At 41.4% G+C, this 19,257-nt stretch overlaps 1 protein-coding gene across 6 annotated transcripts in view; it reads right to left on the bottom strand.

The window, feature by feature from the left end:
* Positions 1–19,257, bottom strand: part of MCC (MCC regulator of WNT signaling pathway) — a 372,812-nt gene that overhangs the window by 341,478 nt on the left and 12,077 nt on the right. The window contains exon 2 of one of the 6 annotated variants that reach the window (XM_084778406.1): positions 1,640–1,687. The exons of 4 other annotated variants lie outside the window; for them this stretch is intronic. In XM_084778406.1, coding sequence (XP_084634532.1) covers positions 1,640–1,687 — 48 coding nt within the window. Of the gene's footprint in view, positions 1–1,639; positions 1,688–19,257 lie in introns of those variants that run through there. One more of the 6 variants, XM_084778405.1, reaches the window with a different exon arrangement.

The raw sequence follows: 19,257 nt of genomic DNA, 5'->3' as shown, positions 1-19,257 counted from the left end.
GATATAAGTGAGTATATACCATTTGACTCTGCTTCTGGGTTAACTCACTCATTATGATCATTTCTAGTTCAATCCATTTGTCCACAAATTTCTGGAATTCCTTGTTTTTAATAGCTGAATAGTATTCCATAGTGTACCACAGTTTCTTTATCCATTCTTCTATTGAGGGACACTTAGGCTGTTTCCATGTTCTGGCTATTATGAATAAGGTTGCTATGAACATGGTTGAGCAAATGTTCTTGTTGTGTGCTGGAGCATCTTCTGGGTATATTCCAAGGAGTGGAATAGCTGGGTCTTGAGGAAGCCTTATTTCCAGTTTTCTGAGATAGTGCCAGATAGATTTCCAAAGTGGTTGTACTAGTTTGCATTCCCACCAGCAATGAAGGAGTATTCCTCTCTGTCCACATCCTCACCAGCATGTGGTGTCACTTGAGTTTTTGATCTTAGTCATTCTGATGGGTGTAAGATGGAATCTCAGAGTTGTTTTGATTTGCATTTCCCTGATGATTAAAGATGTTGAGCATTTCTTTAAGTGTTTCTCAGAATTCTCTGTTTAGTTCTGAGCCCCATTTCTCAATTGGGTTATTTGGTTTGGTGGTGTTTAATTTCTTCAGTTCTTAATATATTTTGGATATTAGACCTTTGTCAGATGTAGGGTTGGTGAAGATCTTTTCCCAGTCTGTAGGTGGTCACTTTGTTCTGTTGACAGTGTCTCCTGCCTTACTCATGAGGTCCCATTTATTAATTGTTGACCTTAAGGCCTGGGCTGTTGGTGTTCTGTTCAGGAAGTTGTCTCCTGTGCCAATGTGTACCAGGCCCTTCCTCACTTTTTCTTCTAACCAGTTTAGTGTCTCTGGTTTGGGCTCTCCTTTTTAAGATATCTCTCTCTCAAATACCTCTCTGTTTTTCTTGTTTCATAAACTTTGAAACTATACAGATGACCTTGCCTCTACAAGCTCTGATGAGTGGGATAGCTGTCCTGTGATTATGTTGCCTGCTACGATCACACCACAACCTGGACAGAAACACACTTCTCTTTGTGGCTGACTCTGTGACACTAGTAACACCCCCAGATTTTCCTAGTTTTTTTCCCTAATATTTCCTATTACTTGTCATACACAAACTCTACAAACTTTGTTGCTGTTGTTGTTTTTCCCATCTGAGACAGAGTTTCTCTGTGTAGCCTTGGTTGTCCTAGAACTCATTATGTAGACCAAGCTGGCTTTGATCTCAGAGATTCACCTGCCTCTTTCTCTTCCTCTTTAGTGCTGGGATTATAGGTGTGCGCCAGCACCACAGGGATTTCTAAAAACTTTACAAAGCATGCAGCATACAGAAATGTTGTGGTTCTTTGGTCTGCGTGTGTGTGTGTGTGTGTGTGTGTGTGTGTGTGTGTGTGTGTGCGCGCGCGCACGCGCGCGCGTGCGCATGCTCGTGTGTGTAGTCATTTCATTAAAATTTTACTTGATCTCTTCAGAGCACTCTGCAGTTTTAGAAAATGACACTAAGGTTATCTCAGATTTTCTGAGAATCAGCATAAAATCAGCATAATATTTGGGAAAATAAAATATAAATGATTGTTGGAAAAAAAGAGAAAATTACCTCAGGGACAAAGTAATATGGGGGAAATGTTGCTTACCTTTCCATGCATAACTTCCCTTCTTATTACACTCAGTCTCCAGGAAACCTAATGAAAAAAAGAAACCCTGACATAAAAAAACTGGGGAGGCTTTGGAATCTGATAATAGAAATGAGGAGTTCTAATGTCAGTCAGTAGCAGCCTCGGGCAAGAGACCCCACCACTGTGCCTCCCTTCCTCGAGTCACACAGGAGTGCTCACCTGTCATACTTCCAAAGGAAAAAAAGGCAATAGCTTCTACACAGCAATGAAGCTTCCTTAAAAGCTACTAAAATTTGAGGAACATTTTAAATTGTTCAAAATATTGAATAGGGGATCAATTAATATTTTGTTGAATAAAGTAAGTTATTAAGGAAAGGATTTTCTAAAGCATAGAAAATATAAATTCATTCTTTTATTAATTTATAAAAGTAAATTAACTCTTAAAATGGGAGTTTTGCTTGTACATGTTTGTCTGTGCATCATGTTATGTCAATGTTTACAGAGGCCACAGATGGGCACTGGAGCCCTAGGGACTGGAGCTGCAGTCTATTGTTAGCTGCTGCGTGGCTGCTGGGAATGGAACACAGGTACCCGAGCCAGCAATCGTAACTGCTGAGCCATTTCCCCAGCTTCCAGATTCAGTCTTTAATACTGGGTTCAGTGCTGCCAGAATGCAGTGACAGTTTCTGGGTGCTTCCAGTTCATGTCCTTACCTTATTATAGACAGGCGAGAATAGCGCTAGTGTGGAGCCACCCTGACTAATACTATTCTAGCTGGCATGAGCCGGGCCAGATCAATTCCTTCCTCCACAAATTAGACACCAGTAATCAGATGTGGGGAGGAACAGGAATCCAAGGAACCCATGAAGCCAGGCTTGTAGGTAACATGTCATCTTTACTTAACTTGGCACATCTCTCTCAGCAAAGTGAATATCCACCAGAGTAACACCCAAGTATACAAGCCCTATATGAGGATGCACCCCACAGAAATGTCACCAGTGATCCTTACTTAAAACCCCCAAATCCTTATCAGAGCATTATAATCCCCCAACAAGTCACATCATAGACATAGCGAGCACTGCGAACACGCTCTGCGTGGTTGAATAAAAAGGGCTCTTTTCACTTTGGAATTCAGAATGAAAATAATATCACAGGTCATAAGACCCCAATGGCAGAGACGGGGAATCTACAGATAGAAAGTTCAAAAGGGACTGGCTGTGCTGTAGTCCTTTCTTATAGCTGAACTGCACTGCTAGCACAGCTCAGGCCGAGGTGGGAGGGCTCCAGCAGGAGTAATCAGGACCGCCTGGGGAGGAAGGAGAGGAAAAACAGATGTGGTAGAAGATGAGGGAGGAAGACACAGAATCAGCTGCTGTCAGGAGCTCATTCCTATAGGGAGAATGTGGTGGCTGGTTTGCAGAGCAGCTCAGAGGTGAAATAGAAGGTACCGTCCGCACTTTATCGCTGAAATCCAAAATGTAGGCGTGCCTCTTTGAGGACAGAAAGAACCCTGCTTATGATTTTTCAACCTAAGGGAAAACTGACTGACCCCACAAAACATGAAACGCTGCACCATGTGCCTGGACCATCATTTACTTTAGCAGCACACCCCCTCCCGTCCCCCGGCATGGATATTAGCTATCATTAGCTAAAAAGCAGGCTTCTGCACTACCACTGCCTCTTTTAATCCTCTTTTCTATGAGTCAACCCAGTTGAAGTAAGTTTGTTTCCTATAAGTGATGTCCTCAAATAATTGAGAATGGATACAGTGTTGGAAAATTGAGTCCTCGGTGCAATTTAAAAAGTCACTAGTGTAAGTGAGCCCATAGATTCCACACTGTGCTCAACATCAAAAAAAAAAAAAAAAAAAAAAAGCCAAGATCAATAAAACATGGGACATCTGTTACTGTCAAAATCCAGGTCTACACCTAAAAGTGCCCGGGCCTCCAGTGCCAGGCTGCTCACAGCATAACTCATTATACTAATTAAAGTTTGCGGCATTTGTTGAAATAAAAAAAAATGCATAGGGAGTCTGGTGGAAAAGTGGAGAGGAAGGAGAAAAGGACCTGGAGGTGACAGGAGCTCCAAAAACCAACACAGCCAACTACTTAGTATTTAACATGACCATGATTTGTTCGACTAACAATTAGCTTGTATTACTTAACTATCTGAAATAGACTGCAGCACCACTTTCAAGGAATTGGAAGTAAAACGTGTATTATAGTTGAGTTGGATAAGTATAATACCTCACATTAGACTAGAAATATATATATATGTATATATATAATGCGTGAAGAATAAATTTTAAAAAGGGAAAAACGCATGTATCTTTTGTTTCATTTATTAATTTTACTTATAAATGTGTGTCCTATTGATATATTGATGTATACAAGACAATGAAGGAGTAACTACTAAACACAGTAAAATATTAGACATTAGTCAAATATCCACCAGTGGGGAAGGAGCTAAAATAAGTGATGGTTCAGCCATATGGTGCAATGAATAAAGACTAACCCTTAACAGAATGCAGCAGAGTATACAATTGTAGCAGAACCTTCAAAAATGGTAAATTTTAAAAGAGAAAACTAAAATTGGAGCATAAGGCAGTGAGTGCACAGGAAGAAGTAGAGGCTCGTCTCTGGGCATGGGACAGGGACAGAACAGAAATTTGCTCATCAATCTACCTTAACAACAACAAAAAATTTATTTCATTTACACTGTGTGTGTGTGTGTGTGTGTGTGTGTATGGGTGTGTGTCCATCCGTCCGTGTCCGTATATGTGGGTTGGCAAGAGTGACACATGCATGTGGAAGTCATCCTATCCTTCTATCATGTGACTCTGGGGATCAAAGACAGCACTTTTACCTGCTGAACCAGCTGTCTCACTGGCCCCTGGCCATCTATCTTTTTGGGGGTGCAATTTTAGCCTTCCCTCCTCTGTTTTATAAGTCAAATCTAGGGGCAGTACACATCACATTGAAAAGCTGCTTTATGCCATTTCTATGATGGGAGCCAGAATCCCCATATCCAATGAGCAACAGTAGAGAAAACGACCCCAGGAGATGAGCTTTGGCAGCCAACCTCACCAAGAGGAAACCCAGACGCCTCTGTGAAGGGGAGTCAATGGTGCTTGGTCTGGTTCTCATCCTTCCAGAATTTTCAGTGGCTTGCAGTTCACACTGGGCCACGCGCCTAGCAGTGCACAACTATCCAAAACAATTCCAGCTCATCTTTGCAGGTGAGTTACTTAGGTAATAAAGCTGACACTACATGATCCTTTAATAAAACCTAATGAATTACCTGGCGGTTGGGAGAATTTGAATGCTTTTCACTTCTCAAATGTAGTAAAGATAGAAAGTGTTCACAAAGCGACTAGGCAAAGTGATTGGAGGATAAAGGTAAGAGTCATAAAATATGCCGTGGGTTTTGTAACATGAAGCTATTTGTTGATGTTACTCAAGGCTGCTGTGTTCACACAACTATGCTTCTGAATACCGTGTTATGATGGTGGATACAAAGCAACCTTTCCCCCCCCAGAGAATCAGGATGTTCTCCAGACTCCCATCCCTTTTGTAAATAACTGCATCTCAAAAGCTAGGAAATTCAATGACTAATTACTTCCAAAGCAATGTATAAATTAAAAGTTCACTGGTTTATCTTCAAATTTACTACTGGCGTGTGTGTGTGTGTGTGTGTGTGTGTGTGTGTGTGTGTGTGTGTGTGTGTGTGTGTGTGGTGTGTCATGCTTCCCATACGGTAAAAGCCCTGCTTCCTCTCTGTGCTATCTAATGTACAATTTGTTCATCCCGTAGAATTATGGTGATGCTAAATGCAAACAGTACTTTTCCAGTTAATTACAGACAAATCTTTCCTACAATTAGCATCTTAGAATCAAACTCTAGGCTGTTTCATTTCCTCTCAGCTTTAGGAAAAGGGTTGTGAGTTTAAGACTTCCATGCATGCGGAGATATGATTTTAACTGGAAAAAAAATAATCAGGACAACCCTAAGCTCATTTACGCTGCAGAGTGCCAACTCAGGTCCCATGGAGTTTTCTAAAATGACCCAAATAAGACACATTGTAATTGCAACTTAATCGTGTTGTGTAAGTACAATGCAAATTGCTCCAGCTCAAATTCCTCTTTGGTATTCTGCCCTCTCCCCTACTGCCCTACAGAAAGAGGTCCTTATAGTCCTATTTGTCCTCTGCCTTGGTTCCACCAGTGAAACCATAATTGAGACAGTTTTACAAATCAATCTAAATATGGCTAGGTGCTCATTCAGAATAATGTTTAAAAACAGGAAGGAAAGCCTACAGCCTGGCGCCTTATGTTGGTATATTTAATTCTTATATAGGGAATGGAGAAGATCTTACATAGGTTTGAACAGAAGAGCTACATGAAGAAAATCTCAGGGAATTATACTTTTAGCCTAAAGAACTTTCAAAAGTGGGAGTAAGGTTATGTTAAGTCTGCTTAAAGGCCCCCTCCCCTTGAGCCCTGCCTCCCTGGTACAGTGCAGAAACAACTAACCATATTAAAAGTGCATGATATAGTTGGCAAAACATTGGGGCTTTTATAACTGCTGTTTGTTTGAAGATTAATAAATATTAATCTTCAGCTCGACCTGCAAACGCAGTATTATTTACAGCAAGCCCAGTCAGCTAACTCATGGCCAATAGCAACAGCATTAGAAAACTGAACTCAAATATGCTCCTTAAAAAACCACTGTTATTTTATATGGTAATAAAATAAGTAATAAAATGTAAATATTGCTCATAGAGTAGATGAATAAATAACTGTACACTCTGTGAAACCAGATATAGCCCCAAAACATGAATGCAAAGATCCAGGACAACATAATAAATGTTTGTAATAAACACTTAAGAGTAAAGCAGAATTGAAAATTATATATACTGTGACTTTAGCACCCGAAGAAGTCAACATAATTATTATTTACTCAGCCCACACTTTGTGTTCACCACTGTATACAATCTATAAGAAACGGTGGGGGTTCCTATTCCCTCCCTTCAGCTGGTAAAGAGACTAAGTGTTGCGGAGCAACGCCAGGTAAGGTGTCAGCTGTAAAGCAAGTGAGACTTAGTCCAAAACTCACTCAATTTCAAAGAACTCGAGCAAATGTTACGAAGTGAAAGCAGCTCAAGAGGCTGGAAGGCAAATCTGTTATGACTGTGGGTCGGGCAGAGCATATTCTCTGCACTCTGACCGGGGCCACTTTCTAGATGTGGTACTTTATTATGGAATCCCTTTCAGTCTCTGTGACTTTGTCTGCAAAATGCACGCCCTAATTTGCTTTCTGTTGTTGCGACAAAACGCCATGCTCAACGGCAGCTTGGTGAGGAAAGGGCTTATTTTGCCTTAGAACAGGCTGCCATCAGGGAAGTAGGGCAGGAACTCAGGGCAGGAAGCTGGAGGCAAAAACTGAAGAAACACGTAGGAACATTGCTTATTGGTTTGCTTCCTACAGCATGCTCAGCTTGCTTTCCTCTGCAACCCAAGTGGTTAAGAGAGCTTCCTGGTCTTGCAGAGGACCTGGGTTCAGTTCCCAGCACCCTCATGGTGGCTCTCAACAACTTATAAACCCAGTTCCAGGGGGCCTGTCACTTTCTTCTGGCTTCTGTGGGCACCGTCACACACACGATGCATATGAACTCATACAGGTACATATACATACACTAAATAATAAATATATAAGTGCATCTTTAAAAGTGAGTGCACTCTTAGAATGATTGCTCTGGGTAGATATCTAAGTATTGAGAGCTATAGTTACACAGATTTACATTTAGATATGTATATAGTATATGCTCTGGCGTTTGTTTTTCTAATGATACATCTGTTTCTATCCCTGCATATCATTGTACTAAATTAGATAATATGGAAAGATTGTTTTATAGACCATGCATTCCATGCAACAAAAATTATAAACATCTTGCCATGGTATTACCTATAGTTGCATATGCTTTTAAATCTTTGTAGTTGCAAAAGTTATATAGGTATAACATGAGACAAGTTTGAAATCTATTCAATTGTTTGCAACATTTTTCTCTTGTGAAAATGCTCTGACAAGTATCGTTAAGAACCTTTCTGACTCATTCCCTTAGGGAAACCTACTGGGGATGGAATCAGTGTTACCAAGAGAACGAGGATTGCAAACTTGTACCTGCTAAGCTACAGTACAGAGAGACACTGCTTTCACTTGTTACCAATTCTAGATGATACAAGTCTTTCTTTTATCTCATATCTACATCCACAGGGAATTGTACTGGTTAGTTTCTGACAACTTTACACAGTCTAGGGACACCTAGAAAGAGGGACCCTCAATTGAAGAATTGCTGCTAGCAGACTGGCTGTGCTAATTGCTGTAGGCAGGCTCAGCCTAGTGTGGCCAGTACCATTCCTGAAAAGGTGGGCCTGAGCTATGTGAGAAAGGCAGCTGAGCAAGGCAGGAAAAGCAATCCAGTAAGCAGTATTCCCTTATGGTCCCCGATTCAATTCCTGCCTCTGGATTCCTACCACACATTCCTAGTTTGGCTTCCCTTGATAATGGACTATAACTAGTGAGCAAAGCAAACTCTTTCTCTCCAAGACATCAAACTACAGCAACAGATAATCGGCAAGCCAGTGTCCCTTTCACAGCCTCTTTAGTGCCAAGTCTTTACATCTTTTATAGTTTTTGTTGTTGATGTCATAGTTTAGAGCAGCCTCCACGCACAGTGTCAAAGTCCTATCTGGTTTCCTAGGGCTACATGGACGTGTGCGTAGATGACCATCATTCAGGAATGGGTTGTAGTGCTGTTGGCCATGAGCTCACTGCCAGTAAATCAGTAATGCATATTAAATAAAGTATGTTTAAGCAGAAACACATATAACAGGAGGTTATGTATTGACCAGGAGCTCACAGAAACCTCTGTCTCCTCCAGTGCTAATGGCTTATTTCCCACTTACTCACCATTTGCTGCAACTGCTTTTCTCTTAGGCAACAAGACATCTGAGTACTGATCTAATACTATACCATTATTAGTAGTATGCATAAAGAGAAAGAGAGCACAGGTTTGAAGGAAGATGCTAAATTCACTTTTTTAGTAGAACTCGACATAATTGATCTATAATTAATGAAAAGTGGAAGAGAAATTAACATGAGAAAGTTATAGACTATAGGGGCCAACACGAGAAAACAGAGCCTAAAAGTTCGATTAAGAAGACATAGGAAAGATGGACATGAGAGTGCTGTTTTCATTAAGAATTTTGATGTTGTGTAGGTGTGTAATGGGAAAAAGATGAGTAAGTAGAGGTCACAAGAGTGCTGGTACTCTGAAGGCAAGCTAGTGTGCATTAGCCTGGAGGAGGAGGGCAAGTGAGAACTAGGCAAGCCAGTCCTCAAGGAGCCGAATGGGTTTCTAAGGAAGGGACTTAGGGCCAGGAAACAAGGCCATGGGAGACTTGGTATCAGAAATGAGATCAGAGCCTGCCTGGCAGCCAGCACAAGCTGGCATTGAGGTCCAGAGGGTAGAGCATTCACTGTTTATAATTCCCCTTGACCCATGAATCAGCACCCGGCTGAATGTAGCAGATGAGGACCAGAGAGGAACCAGAACTGAAAACCGGGAGGCTTGACAAACACTGAGTCGGCAGTGGGTGCTGTATGGGAGAGCCCCAGGTCGTTTATTTCCATCAGAATGTTAGTCCTCCATGGATGCCAGACATAGCACCCTAAAGTCTAGGACTTTCAGGACTGCTTTCATTGTGACTCATTTGCTTCACAAAGCAATAGATACGACGAAACAAATATTGAAGGATCCTAGGGAAATAATATAGTGTCTACTTCATCCCTGTAGCATGGTACCTGGAAATGTAGACTACCCACACAGGTAAAACCACCTGGTGACCTTGAGGCAAACAAGTGTGAGGACAAGCCTGACATTCTCAAGATGGCTCAAAAATGGGGAAGGGAAGGGATCTGGCGTGCTTTGTGGATTGCTTGTCTGATACAAGAGAGGCTTCGGTTCAACTCCCAACACCACAAAACAAAACAGAGTAAAACAAAATGATGTATTGAAGGCATCATTAACTCCCTACCACTGCTCATTGACCTTGAACTCATGATAACCCTGCTTCGGCCTCCAAGTCTATGGGATTGCAGGATCAGGCCTTGTGTCAGGCTCATTTTGGAATTCTTGATGCCTCAGATAAAAGAAACCTACTTCTCAATGTGATCGAAATGGATTTCATCAGAAATTACAACTTCTAATCTTTTTAGTGTTTTGAAAGCTCAACACTCACTTCCCTGTAGCTCAAGGGGAATGCAAAATGAGTTAGATATTCTCTCTCAGGACTCCCGTTTGCAATAATTACCACTCTGGAAACAAAATCCACAAAACTTATCCTCAGATGCAATTGCTTTTGAGGACTCCAGAGAACTCAAGCTCTACACACTTAATTGCATATCACTTTACCACATCCTAATTTGCATTTTTCCAGTCCTATTGTGCAGACACAAAAATTGAGGGACATACCTCCTTTGGGACAATTCAGCAGGATAAAGAATTATAAACCACTCCCTTGAACGTTTGCTTAAAAAAATCATCTTGAACATATTAGTAAAGAACATTCACAACCAACTTAAAGTCCTTATCTAACTTAAATGAAGTGCTTATTTTTAAAAAGCTATAAGAAGTTTGTGTCATTTCACTAATATACAATTAGAACAATTAAAAACATTTCCCAAATGCTTATGTGAGACTACTGCTGATCCAAGCTGCTGCTGCTCTGCAACGGGTTGGAAAGTTCCCACTGATTTCTCTACATGGAGGAAACATATTGTTGACATCTTGCAAGAAAATCAAGTTATTCAACTTAATGGATTAGTACAGAAAACAAAACTCTTGTCTGCCAAGCAGAATATTTTGCTGTGTTTGTGTTTCCTTCAGATCTAATTTTGTTAGCTTTAGATGGCGCTTTTAGATGAATATACACAAATGGCATTCGGAATGGCCTGTTTAATTCATTTGCACAAAGCAGAGATCATTATAAAATCAGTTTGAAAAGTATTTTGGGCTTTCTTATTTAATTAATCCATTACATATAACCTTCCAGGATTTTACTCTTGGAAACTATTATTAACACTCTACAGATACGTTTTACATTATTAAATTTAAGAATTTATACTCAATAAACTCTCAGCAGGAATATTGTTATTAAATGAGTTCATTAAAGCTAACCACACTAATTAACAGCTAAATATTGAGGGGGCACTTGTACAGCAGTGGGCTGCATTCCATCTTCCTAACCCCTCTGATAAAATCTACCAAATGAACACAAACCTTGGGTTGGGGTGGGGGGAATCCAGGAAGGTTATGGAAACCACACCTACCTCTGTGGAAATAGATCCGTCCAAACTATGTCTAAAACTTGATCATTACCAGCTCACCTGTCAGTCACTTTCAATGATGTGTGCAATTGGTGCTAGTGTCTCCTCTCCTTACGCCTGTAATGGCATGACTGGAACCATCCTCCATTTTAGTTCTACTGGTAATAATTACTCTTAGCCGGCACACGCCCACATCTTTGGGCACCGCCTCTACATAAAATCTGCAGCCTGTAGCACACAATGACCTTTTAACCTGAGAGGGGCAAGGATCAGTTGAGAGGACGAATCCTAAGTAGAAGATGTCAATGGTACACCTGACATCTCTGTGGCCCCCCCTGCCCCACCCCCATACTGTCCTCTATAGTGGATCCTTTTGGCCTTTTCTTGGCTTTTGTTATTCAGGGAGAAAGACGGAAAGCTGAGAGACACCAGGCTAAGTTACCGACAATGAGAAGGGAAGAAAGAACCAAACTCTTTTTCATAGAGTTGATAGCAGCTGGAATTCAAAACTTATTAGCTACAAGGTGTTTGTCAGCTCTCTCTGGAAAGGGTCCGCCTATGCAAATTAGCAATAACTAAATTCAAAAAAATGGGGGACGGGGCTTCACTTACTGAACCCTAAATTGGTGACACTGACCCAAGACTTGGAATTTTTTTTGTTAACTCTTGAATATTACTTGAGAATTTTGAAGATTTTGACTGGAACTGAGATGAAATATTTATGCAGGGCAGTGGTGGCACACACCCTTAATCTTAACACAACGGAGAAAAGACAGGTGGATCTCTGTGAGTTCTAGACCAGCCTGGTCTCCACAGGGCGTGACTCCCCTGCTAATAAATTACTTGCAAAAACAGCCTAGGATTCAAACCGACACATTTTTCCTTAACTGCATGCCTCCCATGTCGAAAAGCCTTTGTATGCTGAGTTGAGGGGTCACTGCTCTGGCAGCCGGCTTATCCCTCTAAACGTGAGCTACTTTCCCGGGGGATAGGTGGCAGTCCCACCAGATAAAAAAAACACTGAGGACTTACCTGTGATAAAGTACACACTAGGCTAGTTAGGTCCCGAAAACTCAAAGGCTAAAATTCATATACTTAAAAGGGTAACCTTAATGCCTTTTCTTTTGTTCAGGGCAACCGGTTTGTCTCTAAAATGGGATAAAATGGGATACATTTTCTCAGGAGACAGGTAGCAGTCTAACCTATCCATCAGGCGCCATAGAGCCTAAAGAAGGACATTTAGTTAAAAGGTGGAAGTATCCACCCCCTATGGAGAGAAGCGGTGAGACAAAAACACCTGCAACAAATGTAAAAACCCAGGAACAAGATGCCTAGGGTATGCATAAACTCTAAAATGGGAGTTAATATAAGTGAAAACTCAGGTACAAGATGCTTGGGTATCCATAAACTCTAAAACGGGTGTTTGTATAAGTGTGAAAACCCAGGTACAAGATGCCTAGGGTATGCATGAGTTTATTTAAAGCTTAATGGCTCTTCTCTTGCTCAGGGCAACTGGCTTGTCTCTAAAATGGGATACATTTTCTCGGGAGACAGGTAGTGGCCTATCCATCAGGTGCCACAGAGCCTAGAGAAGGACATTTAGAACTATACAATCTTGTTTTGATTTCAATTAAGTAACGATTGTATGCTCTTTGGCAATGGTAATGTTATACTTCTTCTTTGAAAGAGGTCAAAATAAAACAGATCTGGATGAAAGGGAGACTGCTAAATTAAGTCAGTCTATACATACATAAATTCAAACTACAGAACCAGCCTTGATTGTTCTGTGCATCCTGCATACCTCATGCATTTATAGTTTTAGAACTGTATAATGCTTGTGAGAAATTATATATTTTCAGAACAAAGTACCAGACACTGATGCTGGATCAGACCCGACAGGATGCATCCTCCAGCATGCTGATATGCTGACATCCTGCATTCCTCATGTTCTATCCATAAGTGCTTTGGTTGCTATTCGTCATCAGAACAGAACCTCTCCCAGGACAGTTTTAAAGAAAGCTCCTGATTCCAATTGGTCCAGAATTTCACACCATCCTACACAGGACTTTTATTAAGCCTGAATTTCTCAACATTTAGAGACTGGACCACAAATGCTATCTCTAGCTTGTTGAACCATTTTCCCAGTTTTATCTGTGCCCCTACATAGGTATTATTTGCCCCAAATCAGCCTAAAGAAGCCTTAAAAAGAGAACACCATCATCCTATTTCCCTTAAAGGGGGGCTGGGTAAGATTTTGGGATTATTTTCATTGGGAATTGGTTGTTATTATTGGCCTTATTCAGAGAAAGAATGAGATTGGACTCATGGATTTTTCTCTGAGAATATAGAAATATATAATGATGATAGGACCAAAGGTAGATTAGTGAACCTATTCTTCAACTTAAGGCCTTAATTGTTACTCAGAAGGCTATTTTTAACACATTAGTATAGAATATTATATATTGATGTAAAATAAGTTTTTTTTTAATTCATTGTACTATTCAACTTTATCACAAGAATATACATCCTAGGTTCAATAGATAGATAAGGTAAAATATTTAGATAAGGTCTTAAAAAACATCAGAGACCTACAGAATATGGCATTTAAAGAATTTTTTTATTGTTTTGAGGATTCTTTGAAAATGAGACAGGTTGACTCCTGTCAACACCCAGCCTGCCTCAAAGAAGATAATGAACACCAAACATTCTCCTTATGGAGATGGCTTCAGGTGTGGCAAACCAGCCACTGGACAAAATGTCCTTGTTTTCTGTCATAGGCAGAATTCTGCCTGAAACCAGCAAGCTTGGATGCAGATGGAGTTGATGGCCACATTCTGCTAAGACAAGGTAGGCAAGTCCTCAATAGTCCCTGCTACACAAATATGCCTGTCAGATATATTAGGCCAGAAGGCTGAAAATAATGCTCCAGTGTATTAAAGAGTTTTGAGTGACTGTTCAGGCTGTAAAGTGTCCCTGTCAGTTTTTTATTTTGGAAGCTGTTAACCTGCACTTCCTGTTTACTCAAGTAATTAATTTTATTCCGTCTCAAGTCTATGATGGGGTTGAAGACAGCAGAATATTATGAGTATAACATGAATATTACGATTCTTTTGTGGTACTGTATATTGGTGTAATATATAATGTATAGGTAAAAGTTTTTTTTTAATTACACTAAAAGGGGTCTTGTGGGGGAATATCTTGAGTGGATATAACAACTGTTAATAAAGTGCTGTTTAGCCAATCAGCTGGGCAGAAGGACAGGAAGTGGAAGGCGGGACTTCCCAGAGAGGGGGAGGAGCCAAGAATTGACAGTTGTAGGGAGAAGGAGGAGACACGTCTCCAAGGATCAGATTGGCAAGTGATTAGGATATATGTGTGTTATAAGGTTTGGAGTAGTTTATTTTAATTTACGAGTAAAATAATATCAGTTTAGAACCTGCCCAGTGTAGTGCTTGCAGTGCTTTTAAGGAGGGTGGGCTTAGTGGGAGGAAGATAGGAATTGGGGCCTCCTTTGAATGGGATAGGAAGACTGAAGCTTCTTTCAACCGACTTCCTCCCATCACCCCCTCCCGTACCCCTCCCGCTTCCCAACTGCTATGAGGTGAGCATCCTCCCCTGCCCGGAACTCTGACCATGATGCTTCACCTGCACAGAACTGAAAGGAATGGACCAACTGACCAGGGACCAAACCTCCAACAGTTGTATTCATATTGAAAATAAACTTTTAAAAAAACCAAACTTTTCCTCTTTATAAGGAGATTTTTCTCAGATATTTGCTACAATAATAGAAAGCTGATAAATATCATATTGCTCCTGCGAGGACTGACATTTAATTCACAACCACCCATAACTCCAGTTCTAAGGGATCTTACACATTCTTCTGGGTTCTGCAAGCTCCTACACGCACATGGTGCATATTAACTCACACAACACACACACACACACACACACACGCACACACACACACACTAAATGACCCTTTATAAAAGGAACAAGGAACCTGACAGCATATAAAGAGTTCAAGTTTAGAAATGAAAATAAGAAAAAGAAGACATAGATGGGACAGTAGTTACCAGCTGAAGGAGCCTGTAACCAAGAATGGGTTTGTTGCTCGTCTTTCCCTGCATCTCTATAGTCCATCATCAACAGGGAAGTCAAGGCAGGAACTCAAGCAGCTAGTCACATCACACACACAGTCAAGAAGTAAATGCACACAGGCCTACTTGTTTACCTGCTAGCCGGGCCTCAGCTAGCTCGTCCCTCTCTGTTCAGGACCCTCCCCCCTCCCCCATAGGGGATGATGCCACCTACAGTGGACTGGGTTCTCCTACATCAATTAACTAGACAGTCTTCCACTAACAAGCCCATAAACCAAGCTCATCTATCTACATAACTCCCCATTAAAACTCTTCCCAGTTGCTTCTGGGCTGTGTCAAGTTGTCAGTTACACCAAACCAGCACACGTGGGCAGCTCTTTACATGGCACTGGTACTGCTTTCATACCTTGGATGCAAAGACCAAGTGTCTTCTCCTTTTTTTGTGTTTTTTGTTTGTTTGTTTGTTTTTATGAGACCGAGTCTCATTGTGTAACTTTATCTGTTCTGGAACTCACTCTGTAGACCAGGCTGGCCTCAATCTTGAGAGGTCCATCTGCCTCTATCTCCTGAGTGCTGGGATTAAAGGCATGCACCACTATGCCTGGCTCCAAGTATCTTATGGCTATGGATTCCTGTCTGTGCTACTCATGTGCATAAGAAACAATGTTGTTGTTTATCAATTGTCATAGATCCTTTGGGTTAATTGATCATTTATCATTATAATTCTCTTCATTGAAGGCCTTTAACCAACTTTAGGCTGAAATAATTTATTATTAATAACAATAATAATGACAACAATTTGAAAGCTGCCTTTGCATTGCTTTCTATAACTTAACTTCTGTCATAACCCTACCAAGGAAATACTCCTATGAATAGGGAAACTTAATTTCAGTTTAAGGGTCTTAGCAAAGACAGCCAGCAAAGAGCAGAGCTACACACTTAACTACTACATCCTCTGAAAAAGTCTCATCATGACACACACATTTACACACTCAAGAATCTGATTTTTAAAAACCCTAAGCCAGAATCGATAATGTTATATTCAAAGGACCTGGAAGGTAGTGGGGCATGTGTGGCTGACTTAACATTATGAGACAACAGACCTCCAAAGATGCCTTTGAGTTCTACCATGTGGTGGGTTGTTTCCCCAATAATACTCACTTGGACAAAACTAATTTTTCACTTACAAGTGGCCATCAGTTGGAGATAACTTCTGGGTCTCCTTTTTTGATTTTCTGAGTTTATTAGCGTTAAGTTGGAACATATTTTCTGGAGCATGAGCAGTGGATACACCATTGAACAAAATGATACGCCATCTCTCCGCAATCAGTAATGGATAAGTGTTCCTCGGGTAGCATATGGGCCGTTCCACTACCCATGGATGCCCTACTGTTCTCTGCATTGCTGGGATAAACACCATAGCCTAGAGCAGTTTGAACCATGAAGAGTTCCTTTCAGCTTACAAGTTAAAGTCCATCATCAAGGGAAGCTGAGGCAGGCACTCAAGGCAGGCGCTTGCAGCGGAAACCATGGAGGCACAGTTTCCTGCCTTTCTGCCAGCCTCACACTCAGGTGCGTAACACCTTCCAGGATAGTGAAAGGAAGGAGGAAGCTTCCAGCTCCAATCCAGCTTGAAGTCTCTATGCCCTACAACCGATGAGTGTAGAGCTGTCAGCAGTAGACTCTCACCACGAAGTCCTGGTGGGCCACCAAGAGTTATGACAAAAGCCTGGTTGTTCTGGGAACTGTGAGGACTCCATAAACAACTCAAATAGGGTAGGGAATCTCTCTCATGTCTGGCCCTGGAATTATTGTTTAGTAATCTATAACTTCTAGAATTATCCACTCATGCAGGATACTAAGGAAGAACATTTGAGATAGGGGCCAGCTGCTCCATCTCTGGGCAGTCCCTGGAAGAGAACTACTGAATACTAGTCTTATCTACTCAGGAGGCTGAGGCTCCAACATCTCCTTCTCCAAACAACGAGGGCAACAAATAGCTGTGGCTTCACTGACCTTCAGGAGCCAGACAGGCCTGAATCTGGCTGTTATTATGAGGAGACAAGGAAAGAAGCTGGAAAAGGGGGAATAGAAGCAGGAAGGAAATTGAAATCTACAATGGGAACCATAAGTATTTAGTGTAAAGTCACTGTCACTGTAAATAAGACACAGCACACGTATCGCACAGTAGGATTTTTCTGCCATGTGTCTAGCCTCAAATGCCACATGTTTTTGATTATGAGAAGCCCCTGAGCCCCTTTCAGGAGATGAGTGGCCATGGGGTGGGCGGGCGCCACTCTGTCAGTGGGGTGAGTTGTTTCTCCTTTCTTCTCCTTCCGGTGCACAACCTTTGAAGGGAGAACACATGGGGAAGAGCTATGAGTCTGAGGAGGATACATAAATTGTGAAAAGATCACGGCTGCAGACACAGCTGGCTTCACATCAGAAAAACCTTTCCAGGGTAAACATTTTGTTTGAATATTAAGCTTAAGCAAAACCAGACAGCAAGAATTCAGGCAAAAGAGCAAAGAAAGGCAGCAATGTTCTCAAGTGAAAGGGGGACTAGTAAACGCTTCCCCAGACAGACAGGTCCTCCTGACACAGCTGTGCCCTGAAGGTCCGTGCCATCTTCCACCCTTCCCGATTGATGCTCTGTCTCCCTGGCTGGGATGCTTATAGACCCCAGTGGTTGCTTTATAGCTAAGCCTTGGCTCTTGTATTGATGACAGGAATAAGTAGCTCATTACGCACTAGGATATTCTCCTCCACTATTTTTTTGGCGTTAAAAAATTATCCTAAACAATGGGTACTATAAAGCCCTCAGATTTCAATGGCAATGAGAAAGAAGGTTCTCTAAAAACAAGAGATTCTTCAAGATGTCTCCAGGGCAATTTCACAAGAGAGAGCACATTTGATTTTGATCCTATCAGTCTTGTATTTGATTTATTCCCCTCAGCGAAAGTTTGTAACACGTATTCAATGCCTCATCAATCTGTGTTGTATTTTATGCAGGCATAGAGAGAGTGTGAATGTGACAGGTGCTAGGGCACACAGTTTGTTGTGTGGTCTGACTGGTAATTAACGTTCAGCTGCTCACTTCAGAAATCCAAGAAGGCCAACTTGCCTCTGACTGGAAGAAAATAGCACAAATGACCCGTAAGCTAATCAATTGCATAACTACTCCTAGGTCAGGGCAGATCCTTACTGGAAGCCAATTTAACAATCTTCAATTCCAAAGAGTCAAGTGAAAGAACAGCAGCTCATTTTAAAAGCTGGAGAACAATCACTTAAGGCTCCATGCATCCCTCCCCTCTCTCTGAGGATTTATATGCAGTTAATGGTTGACAGGGAAGGACATTTTCTTCAGGGTATAGCCACTGGTAAGGTGACCATTCTCCTGTAAACAACCCTAGTGAAACCCACTGGAATACACACACACACACACACACACAGAGAGAGAGAGAGAGAGAGAGAGAGAGAGAGAGAGAGAGAGAGAGAGAGAGAGGCAGAGAGAGAGAGAGGAAGAGAGAGAGACAGAGAGAGACAGAGAGAGAGAGAGAGAGAGAGAGAGAGAGAGAGAGAGAGAGAGAGAGAGTCAGACAGACAAAAAGACAGACAGACAGACAGCATGAAAAGCAAAAAGGCAATGATGAGTTGGGAAGAGAAACAGGATTATTGGGAGCAGGATGGTGAATGACTGAAATCACTATGTACAAATATGACAGTAGTATAACAAACCCATTTTTATGCACTATTAATATATGCTGATTTTGTTACTCAATAAAAACCTCATCAACAACAACAAAGTTAAGATCCTTTGAGCAAAGTGAAGAGCAGCAAATTCCTTAGCATGGGGAAGATGTGGCTGAAGGATGACTGTGTATGGGCTGGTTTATTCTAATTCAGGGATATACAGTGACCACTCACACACCTTATTTTGTGTGTCATGGGTATGTGAATGTGTGTGCATGTGTGTTCTGGCATGCATCCCTATGTATGCACATGCAGAGGCTAGTTCGGTGTCTTCCTTTCCTATTCTATGCCTTATTTTTTGAGATAGCATCTCTCACTGAACCTGGAGCTCATCAATTGGACAGAATTTCTGGCCAATGATCCCTGAGACCCTCCTGTCCTCACCTCTCAGTTCTGGGAT

The sequence above is a fragment of the Acomys minous genome (genome assembly GCF_964271855.1).
Source record: "Acomys minous genome assembly, chromosome: 4".
Classification (NCBI taxonomy): Eukaryota; Metazoa; Chordata; class Mammalia; order Rodentia; family Muridae; genus Acomys; species Acomys minous.
Note: the sequence above shows the minus strand (reverse complement) of the source record. Positions and strands in the feature narration are given on the sequence as shown.